Below are 11,754 nucleotides of genomic sequence, written 5' to 3' on the forward strand. Positions count from 1 at the left end.
TGTATCACTAGGGAAGAAACTTTATTTTTCATTCTTCCCAAATTTACTCCTCTTTCCTACCAGTGATGCACAAAAACCACAAATCAAATTTCTAAGATGGAATGAACCAGAAAAAATGGAAGAAATTAAACCCCAATGAACTCAACGAATGTTAATTGAGAACAACTATATCATATGTTTTCAATGAGACGCTAGAGATAAAGTATGTTCTAAATATATTTTCCACACATTATTGAACTGTATCAATTTTCGAACCGTGTTAGTAAACTACTCATTTACGTCAAGTAGTTCTCTAGGATTACGTCAAGTATTCTTTTTTTTTTTTTTTGGAGCGGTGTAATAATAATAACAAAAAAATAGATGTGTATAGTTTTCTAGTTCTGAGGATAGCATATATAGAATAGTTTAATCATTATAGTTTATAGTGCATAGAAATTCAATTTGACAAAGATGAAATACAAGGTATAAGTCCATTTTATAATCCAACAGAAATATAAACAAAAACCATGCTATATAAGTACATTATATTTCAATGCAGAAGCCAATTCACGCAAGTAAACTTTACAAAAATAATAATAATAATAATAATAACAATATATTCATGCAATCATGGTCATCATAACCGTAAACTCTTCAAAGTTAATGACACCATCACCGTTCAGATCAAAGCGATTGATCATCTTCTTGCACTCATCAACGGATCTGGACTCGCCTAATCCCATCCGACTGAGCATTCTCTTAAGGCTCACGGGAGTTATGATAGACTCGTCCCCACCGGATTCCGCCACGTCGACGTACATCCCAAACGCCACTCTCAACTCCCTCGCTCTCTGATCTTCTTCCTCTTGGCCCTCCGTCATCAAACGCGCGAGATCGTTTAGTCCCAACCGTCCATCCCCATCCGAATCCAACGACTCCACAGCGTCCTCAGCTTCCTCGAGAAGCATCTGATCGCCGCCCATCGACGATATCCGATTCTTCAGCTCCGTCGCTGATATCTTTCCGTCGCAGTCTTCGTCAAAGTAGTGGAACACATGCTCTAAGTATTTTACTTGTGTTTTCATTTTCTTTCTCTGAATATTATCGTTGTAAGGAAAGTTTTTTCTTTCTTCTTTCTTTCTAAGAGCAACGTTGGATTATTTTGAAAGAAAACATTTGTTGTGAACAAGCTTTAAATAGGCTTTGTTATGATTCTATTCTAGGAACCATCTATGATGCTAGAAATTTTTAAGAACTTGCGTGGGTTTTTCTAGGAATTATTGTAAAATGGAGGGACAAAATAAATATTGTATTTACAGGTACGTTCAAGTTGGACCGGTCTCCAAAGACTCCAAACGCGTCTTCATGGGGATTTATTTATTCTGATAAAAAAAATGGGGATTTATTTTATTTATAATTATATGTGTACGTTTCATGGTACATGGACCGTGACTAGAGTATTTATTTAAAATTATAAGAGGCTTTTTCCTTGTTCCATATAATTGACCGAAATATCACTTTTTATATTTTATCGTGATTATATATATTTTAAATATATAAGCGTGAAAATTCGTTCAACCTTCTCCACCGTTGCAAAATCGTTTGTACTAAATTAAACTTTCTAGCAACATCAGTCCAATAATGAAATATACTAATCAAATAAATATTTTGACCAGTATTGGTTCCCATTTGACCTGAGAAACCATGTCGACTTCCTATATCTGCATTACGAAAATATCGGTCAATATCGGTCATATTACATTAAGTCAAGGTAAAAATAACAGAAGGAAAGTTAGTATTTCGACGAAAGTTGATATAGGGAAATTAGCAGTACCAGCAAATCAACTTCTTGAGCATTTCCCACGCAATATTTTTATAGGTTACTAGTAGGGTGTGGTATGCCATAGAAAAATTCTACTATTTATCGTAAATAAATAAAATTGTTCAATAATAAAAGTGACATCTATTATATGATGATATGAAACACTGTTTCCGAGAACCCTAAGTTTTATTTAAAGTTTAACAAGTTCAATATTTGAGTTAACAAAAGATGTTGAAAAATCCCAACAAATTATTTGCTATGATTTTTAAATCTTTTTTTAGAAGATGCTCAAATATATACATACAAGCTATTGAAAGTCTCTTGGGGAAAATATCAAGAGGATCCCTCGTGTTTAATTAAAATGTGAGATTTATCCATTCGATTTTTAGAAATATCAGACATATTCCTTCAGTTTAACATAAATGAGATATACCTCCCATAAAAAAATGTTATATTACAAATATCACTATTTTCGTTTATTTTTTGCAAAAAATAATTTGAACTCCCCAAAATACTCTTAATAGAATAAATATTTATTTACTATTTTATTAAAAAAATCATAATCTCTCTTTATAAAAAAAGTCCTTAAGTTTTTATAAAGAAATTTTTTAATTTAATTTTTTTTGTATATAGAATAGAAAATAAAAAATTATTTCATTAAGGGTATTTTGGGGAGTTCAGTTTTTTTTTGTAAGAAATAATTGAAAATGCTGATATTTGTAATATAACATATTTGTAAGAGAGATATATGTCAATTATATTAAACTGAAGGAATATGTCTGATATTTCTAAAAAATGAAGGTATAAATCGTGCATTTCGATTAAACACATGAGATACTGTCGATATTTTTCCCTGTCTGTGTGAGCAAGGAGAATATATTGTTGATGCCCAGATTGATCTTATAACAGTTGCGAACAATTTTCAGTAGGGATGTCATTTCGAGATCTCGTTGTGTAAGAATGAATATAAGCTTTTATTTTTGAAATATATGAAATAAACTGAAGAATATTGTTTGTAAGGTTTAGCAAGATGACATAAATAATTAATATTATTAATTTTACAAAGCATTATATACCTTAAAACAGAAGAACATGACACAAATTTGAACCTCCCAAATTTAAAAATCCTAAACTTTTTAAGATAACAAAATTATCTGGCTGGAAGATAAATCCCCAACTTCGAAGAAATATGTGGCTTCAGTTATGAAATCTCTGGTCTCGATGAAGAAATCCTTGACCACAAAGAAACTTGAAGCCTCGATGAAATCTCCACATCAAATTTTGATTTGCGCTAAGAACACAGTTTATAAATGGTATATTGTCACTTTAAATGCATTTTTTTATGGATCAATTTATCTTTTGGGTTCCATATGTGGGTTTGACACAAAAAAATATTTGCACATTCCGAACCATTGTTGTAGTTCTAGTTCCATAAGTACCGTACCCTTCTCGTGTTTAACCAAAGATATCTAAAAATGTAGGTAAAACACAATCAGACAATCAAATTTGAGCTTGTTAATTATTAAAAAGTATAGAAACTACTATGAATGAAACCATTTTAATGTCAACTGAAGATTGAACTATTCAAAAACACTTAATAATGTTGACTCAATTTCGCTATACAATAACATTATACACTAATTCTACACTCTGATAGTGTAGAAGATAGCGTACCACACACGTCATCAGTGAGTAAGAGCTGCCAAGGCTTTGGTGACGTCACGTGACACGTTGGACGAGTTTGTTAGGCTGTTAGGAGTTAGTTAGAAGTCAGACCCTATGGCTGAACAATAGTCCAATGTATTTAAACAAGATGATGTACAGATTCATTATTCATTCAATGAAACGAAAACGAGAAGATATTTTCTCTCGATCCAAACACTCTAAATTTTGTTCATCTTCTCAAAGTTTATCTTGGTATCGGAGCACATCAGTGGCAACCGAAGGTGTTTCTTCTCCGTCATCATCTCAGATCAACAACGATCCAAGGCCGGTGATCAATCCTCACCTCACCACGACGCTCAACAATGCTGTCACGGTGAAACTACTCAATTTGGAGGTCCCAAGTACTTCCAGCGATCGTAGGCCACAATCTTCAAGGTTTCATCTATGGAACCAGACCTCAGCCACGACGGTTCAATGAATCGATCGACGAGCAGGGAGCCAAAATCGCGATTTCGAATCCAGAATTCAAGATCTGGACGCGTGAAGATCAACTCCTCCTGAGTTGGATGTTGTCCTCGCTAACCACAACAATCCTCAGATCGGTCACAAGAGTCCGAACTGCTCAAGGACTCTGGATCGCACTTGAGCAACGATTCGCCGTCAAATCGAAGGCTCGAGTTATGCCTCTCAAACTCCAGCTACAAACCACAAAGAAAGGTTCACTCTCAATCTCAGATTACTTTTCCAAGATGGAGAATCTTGCAGACTCGCTCTTCCTTGCCGGCTATGAAGTCTCAGATGATGAACTGGTTCTGGTGATCTTGATGGGATTACCTGCGGAGTATGATGTTCTCGTGGCACTGGTGAATGATAAGCTGCAAGGACACGAACTCAATGGCACGGAGATGTCTGTTCAAGAGGTTCTTGCCATGGCTCTGGCTCAAGAATCTCGGATCAAGCACATGGCGAGCAACGTTGATAGCCAAGTGCACTCAGCAATGGTGAATCACGTCGAGACTCGTGAAAAAGGACGTGGTCGCAGCAGAGGATGACGAGGAAGATTCAATGGAGCCAGGGGCTCAAACAACTCGAGGCCGAATTGTCAGATTTGCAACAAGCAGGGTCACATTGCCACAACGTGCGTTGGTATCGCCTTGATGAGTCTTATCAGGCCACACCACCGCAGCAACAACAGTCTCATCCACAAAAGGAGCAAAGTCCTGCAATGCCTGCCTTCTTTGCTGGACCAGAGACTGTGTATGATCCAGCCTGGTATGCCGACTCAGGTGCCACCAATCATGTGACTTCAGAATTGGAGAATTTGCAAGTCAGTACAAGTTACAAGGGCAAAGAGAAACTCATGGTCGGAAATGGTAATTGTCTAAACGTTACTCATTTAGGCCAATCTAAATTGCTGAATAATGCTGAGAATAAGGAAAGTAGTCAAGAATTAAGACTAAGAACCATATTGCGTGTACCTGAAATAAAAAAGAGTATAGTGAGCATTTCACAACTAACAAATGACAATGATGTATTTGTTGAGTTTCATGCGGATTGTTGTCTTGTTAAGGACAAGAGAACAGGGAAGGTCCTTCTGCGAGGAACAACTGAAAATGGATTGTATCTGCTCAGAAATGCATCATCAGACAAAGGTGTCAAGTTCAACCCTACCAGCTTCATAGTTCAATCCTCTCCCACAATCTCAGCTCAAGACTCTGCTCAGAAAAATGGTCAAGACTCAACTACCATCAGTACTCAAGGACTTGACTCAGATTGTTGTACCTCTAATAATAGTGATAAATGGACCATTTGGCATAGACGCCTTGGTCATGTAACTGAGAAACACTACATATGATACTGAATAAGTGTGATGTTGTATGTCCCAAAAGAAACACAATTGACTTTTGCTCAGCATGTCAATATGGGAAAATTCATGTTTTACCCTCACTTCTTTCTCAAACTAAGTCTACTAGAGTGTTACAACCAATACACACAAATTTATGGGGTTCAGCTCCAATTATGTCTACCAATGGATACAGGTACTACATCCACTTCTTGGACGACTTCACAAAGTTCACTTGGATTTATCCACTCAAAGTGAAATCTGAGGCCTTCAATGTCTTCAAAATCTTCAAAAAGTTCGTGGAAAAGTCACTCAAGGAGAAAATTTGTGCAGTACAGTGTGACTGGGGTGGAGAGTATCGTCCCTTTGCACCATTTCTTGATGACCAAGGCATTGCACTGAGACATCCGTGTCCATATGTTCACACGCAGAATGGACGAGCAGAGAGGAAGCACCGACACATTGTGGAGCTAGGCTTGTCTATGCTTGCTCAAGCACAACTACCACTCGAATTCTGGTGGGACTCATTTACCACAGTGTCTTCACTATAAATGTAATACCTACACTTGTCCTAGAAAATCAAAGCCCCTTTCAAAAAATGTTTAGCAGGATTCCTGATTACAAATTTCTCAAGGTTTTTGGTTGTAGTGTGTATCCCCATCTGAGACCTTACAATAACCACAAACTAGAGTTTAGGTCCTCCAAGTGCATTTTCCTAGGCTACAGCCCTTTACACAAAGGTTACAAATGTCTCCATAATTCAGGTAGGTGTTACATCACTAGGAATGCTATATTCAATGAAGTTGAGTTCCCATACAAAGACCTATTCCCAGCTGAGTCTCACCCTGCAGAAGAGTCTACACCAATTGTTGTACCATACATATACCCGTTCAACCAAACACTGACCAACCCACCTCACATTACAACCTCAAATGTGAATGTGAACTTTCCCTCTAACCCTATTTCAAACCCTGTCCTAATACAAACTACCAGCTGTGGTCCCCAATTAGACCAGTCCTCACCATGTCTAGTGGTCCCTACAAATGATATTGCTCCAGGTACTCTCCAGTCAGTGGTCCCACCTGTGGTCCTACCTGTTGCTGGGATGTCTTCATCAGCTGTGCATCATCAAGACCAGCCACTATTTGCTCCTCCACTGCATGACGCTCCTACTAAGCTGGCCCCACCTCCCATGCAGATAGTCCCTGCTGAGGCATGTGACACGGCTCCTCAAGATCCACCAGTCACAAACACTTCTTACATGCACACAAGGTCAAAGTCTGGCATTTACAAACCCAAAGTGTTTACGGTGTCACACCATCCTATTTTTGTGTGCCCTGGCCCCTCTGAACCGTCATCAGTCAAGCGTGCCCTTGAGGATGTGAACTGGAAAAATTCCATGGTAACTGAGCTCAATGCTTTATATCAGAATGGTACTTGGACGTTAGTTCCCCCATCACCAGCTCAGAATGTTATTGGTAACAAGTGGGTTTTCAAGGTAAAATACCTACCTACTGGTTAATTTCAAAGGTACAAAGCCCGGCTAGTGGCTAAAGGCTTTGCTCAAAATCCTGGGGTTGACTTCTCTGAAACGTACAGTCCTGTTGTCAAACCGTGCACAATCCAAGTTGTCCTGACCTTGGTTGTGTTCAGGGGTTGGGATATCCAGCAATTAGATGTCAACAACACGTTCCTAAATGGGGTTCTCACTGATGATGTCTACATGGCTCAACCGGATGGCTTCCCGGACACTTCTCGCCCAGACTTTGTGTGCAAGCTTCACAAGGCGCTTTATGGGCTTAAACAGGCTCCGCGAGCCTGGTTTGATCGACTCAGGCAAGCTCTCCTGCAATGGGGTTTTGTTGAGTCTCGATATGACATTTCGTTGTTTATCTTCGCCAAACATGACATCTATATACTGCTACTTGTATATGTGGATGACATTCTTGTCACCGGCAACAACAACATGGCCATCAAGAAACTTGCTGAGGATCTACACAAGCAATTTGCCTTAAAACAGTTGGGGTCGTTGGATTACTTCCTTGGAATTGAAGCTTTTCGAGACAGATCAGGCCTCTACCTCAGTCAATCCAAGTATGTTGCTAACTTGCTGCACAAGCTAAACATGACAGGGGTGAAGCCATGCTCCAGTCCTGCAGCTCCAGGTCAAGTTCTCTCCAAGTTAGATGGTGAAGCAATGAGCGACCCATATATCTACAGAAGTACCATCGGAGCACTTCAGTATCTCACGTTGACTCGCCCAGAGATAGCGCATATTGTGAATAAGCTGAGTCAGTTTCTTCAGTCTCCCACGTCTGTGCACTGGCTTGCTTGCAAGAGGGTTCTTCGATACCTAAAGGGGTCAGTCACTCATGGTGTCACCTTCAGACCAGCCACTACACTTCGTCTCACAAGCTTTGCAGACGCTGATTGGGCCAGTAATCCTGATGATCGTCGCTCAACAAGTGCGTATTGTGTCTTCCTTGCTGGATGCTTGGTGTCTTGGAGCTCACGCAAGCAGGGTGTTGTCGCACGCTCCAGCACTGAAGCCGAGTATCGGGCCCTGGCTCATGTGGCAGCTGAACTGGCCTGGATTCGCTCGTTGCTCACTGAACTTCGTGTCCCACTCTCGCACGCTCCAATTTTCTGGTGCGATAATCTTGGCGCTGTTGCGATGACGGCTAATCCGGTTTTTCACTCACGGACTAAGCATGTAGAGATCGATCTCCACTTTGTTCGTGATATGGTTCTCCGTCGCCAGCTCGAGATTCGCTATGTTCCCACGGCTGATCAAACTGCTGATGTTCTCACGAAGACGTTGTCCGTTGGGAGGTTTCTACGCTTCAGGGACAAGCTAAACATCGCCGAGTCCCCGTTTAGCTTGAGGGGGGATGATAGTGTAGAAGATAGCGTACCACACACGTCATCTGTGAGTAAGAGCTGCCAAGGCTTTGGTGACGTCACGTGACACGTTGGACGAGTTTGTTAGACTGTTAGGAGTTAGTTAGAAGTCATACCCTATGGTTGAACAATAGTCCAATGTATTTAAACAAGATGATGTACAGATTCATTATTCATTCAATGAAATAGTAACGAGAAGATATTTTCTCTCGATCCAAACACTCTGAATTTTGTTCATCTTCTCAAAGTTTATCTCACTCTCTTTGCCAACTGAAGATTGCGAATGTCAACGCAAGCAAACAAAAGAAAAGAAAAAAAATTAATGAAAGCTTAATTATACACCCTAAAAGCTTAAATGTTGCAAAAGGGGAAAGAATTAAAACGGTAATACTCTTCCAAATTATTTTCTTTAAGAAATAATATTTGGTTATTACTCACTTAGACAAAAGACGTACATGGACCGGTTACATTTTTATTTTTTAAGAAGCTCAAAAAATATACATAAATAATAGAAAGTTTTGGTTAGGCCGAAGCAAAGTACAAGCTATAGACCGATAAATATAAAGCACCATATGAAGATAAAGAGATTTTCATTAAGCGTACCTCTTCATATACTGTGATGCATATTTTGGTCCGTTATCACACAAAACCCACGCCAATACCACAATCATTATATCTGTCAAATGTTAAGGAGCAAAACATATTGGCAAATTTTAACCTGAAATAGCCAGCAACGAATAAATAATTACTTGAATTAATAATTGCTATCATGTGTTCATCATATATATATATATATATATATATATATATATATATATATACATATATATATATATATATATGTATATATGGTACACAATATAGGGCATATTGACTAAAAAAACCATAGGAGAAGCAATGTATTAAAGAAATAAAGGATATTGAATAGACAACGCTCCCACCGTTCCAACATCAAAAGTAACGTTGTAATGAAAACATGAAGTTTTGCGCTGAATCCAATTCATGGGTGAATATGATGTAAATTTTCAGGGAAACAATATAACTTCTTCATGATAAAACTACAATACATACACACATGAAAACATGAAGTTTTGTTGAGAATCGAAGAGAAGAATCACAATATATCTCCAAAAGCAACTATAAATAAAGACTCTTTCCACTATGCGATGTTTATATAAATACATGGATTCAGTATGACAGAGTCTTCCAACTCCGCTGATCTTTTGACATCATTCTCGGTTGAAAATGAAAGGTAAAGAAGTGTGATGTTTTTTTTTGTCTTCCATAAAGATTTTTGTTTTGAATACCACATAAACATACTATTTCAAATACATAATCAAAGTTCATTTTTTTTTTCCTTTCAAGGAGAAGAAAAAATTACTAATTCAATGAAATAAGTTGTCTGAAAAATATTTTCAGAACACACATATAAAATCATTTGGAAATGCTAACTCATTAATTACTATGTTACAAAATCTTCACAAGAAAGTCCCAATTTTTACGAGAATTTTCGTACCCAAGTTATAAAAATCAAGTAGAGATATCAACTTACATTTAATTCCACCAATAAACAAGGAAGCCCGACTCAAAACAAGTCTTAATTTGTACCTCAAGTCAAAAGTCTTTATCTTGCTCAACAGTCAACACTCAAAAACCATGATCTTCAAATTTCGACCAAAAAATTTAAAACAAAGAGGGGACATTCACTTAATCAGTACCACAACAAAAATCAACAAACCTATAAGCTAATCCAAGCCTCAAGTTCACCAAATTCAAGCAAAACAATGGTGTTGAGGTCTAATTTTGGAGAGTTTTCTTTTTCTTCTTCTTCTTTCCCGCTCTCTCTATTTTGATTTTTTTTAAAGGTTTGTTTAACCAAAAAAATAGGTAACTAGTCAACTAAACGTTTGAGATTTCTATATAATCAACGTTTCGTAAATCTTAAGTAGCCATAAAGATGGCGTCGCATTCTTGATATGTCCTCTCATTGAAATAAGGAAAAGGATGGAGGTATTTATGTCAATTTACACATATAAATACATGATCGTGGCTATTTACTTAAGATTTGCAAAACGTAGATTATATAACAATGTGAAACTGTAAATATGACTATATATTTAATAGACCCTTTGTTTAATGCAGTGAAGTTTGACCTTACTTATATTGCATTAGGGTTGTTCGGTTTCTAAGTTTGATAATGTGTCCATAAGTTTATCCCTTCTCATTTATGCCACTAAAGAATCAAATTATCTGCAATTTACCCCTTTTTAATTAAAACATAATATTTTTCTTTTCAAACACATAGAAAGCTAATAAAATATCTCTCTTTTTTCATTAACATAATATAAGATATATTTAGTTAATTCCTTTCCTACATATCAAACTAAATGGATAAAATGCATATATGAAATAAAATGCATTAGACAAATAAATGAATTAAGTAAATATCGGTTACCCACTACCAATTTATTATTATTATTATTATTATTGTTATTGCTAGAATAAAATGGCTCAACGTAAATGAGTTTGTACTATATTTCGAGAAAGTGTATAAGTATGTGTGTGTATATGTATAATGTTTATAAAACAGTAGTTATATGTAGATATAACAGTATTTTGTTTAGCATTTCATTTTCCCTAAAAAAAAGACAGTATTTTTTTTATTGTTATTTAGCTTAAATGAGGTCATATCAATTTAATCAGAATTGATATGATCTCATTTAAGTGCGTTCAATGCGTTTAAACTACCATACAAATGCCAGTCAGGATTATCAATAAAAACAACTTCCCTACAATCTTATCAGATTTCAGAACCTTCAGTGCTAAAATACACTCATAAAACAAACACAGTCTCAACCAAAGCTCATGTCTCAACCACAATTTTTGCTGTGCACAACCTCCGCTAAAGATACCATTATTTCTTTGTGGATTATAAAGTTGCGTCTGGGATCTGAAAATGGTTCCTTGAAAATGTTGGAATCAACCATTCGAGTGTTGTTTTGTCGGCCGGTCTGTTTCAATTATATTCGGTCAAGGCATGAGTTTTTTCCGGTCTTTGAACAATATGGCTAAACATGAATAACGTTCTTTCTAACAAGGTGCGAAGGGTTTTAACCAATAACTTGCATTTAAAATAAATTGCCAACAAATCTTCTAGGGATGGGAAAATTAAAGGAATAGTATTTTAAAAGTACAACATTATGAAAATTGTGGTTGTTTTACATCCTTTTTTTCAAACTATGAATAATTATTTTCCTTATAAATGAAACCATAAACAAACTCGAGCACTTTTTGAAAATATTTTGTAAACATCAATAAAATGATTGGTACAACTTGGGAAAATCTATGTTGCAATAAAAACGTATACATATTATATAAGCAATTAGTAAACAAAAATCACTAATACATGCAAATCAAGAAAATCTTGTATTTTTATTTTTTTTTGTTTCAGTTTAGGTGAATGGTCTTTACTCTTTAGTTACGGTCTTGTGAGTTGTGCAACGTGTATCTTATTTTTTTTTTTTTTAAATATATGGGCATGCCA

At 36.6% G+C, this 11,754-nt stretch overlaps 1 protein-coding gene across 1 annotated transcript; it reads right to left on the reverse strand.

Moving 5' to 3' along the window:
• Positions 1 to 418: 418 nt before the first annotated feature.
• LOC149383297 (putative calcium-binding protein CML19) lies at positions 419 to 1,172 on the reverse strand. The gene has a single exon (XM_089629048.1). The coding sequence runs from the start codon at positions 1,062 to 1,064 to the stop codon at positions 600 to 602; it is 465 nt and encodes a 154-aa protein (XP_089485174.1). The 5' UTR covers positions 1,065 to 1,172; the 3' UTR covers positions 419 to 599.
• Positions 1,173 to 11,754: the final 10,582 nt, after the last annotated feature.

The sequence above is a fragment of the Urtica dioica genome, chromosome 10 (assembly GCF_054948205.1).
Source record: "Urtica dioica subsp. dioica isolate 48M chromosome 10, U.dioica_male_clone48M_v1_H2, whole genome shotgun sequence".
NCBI classification, from domain to species: domain Eukaryota; kingdom Viridiplantae; phylum Streptophyta; class Magnoliopsida; order Rosales; family Urticaceae; genus Urtica; species Urtica dioica.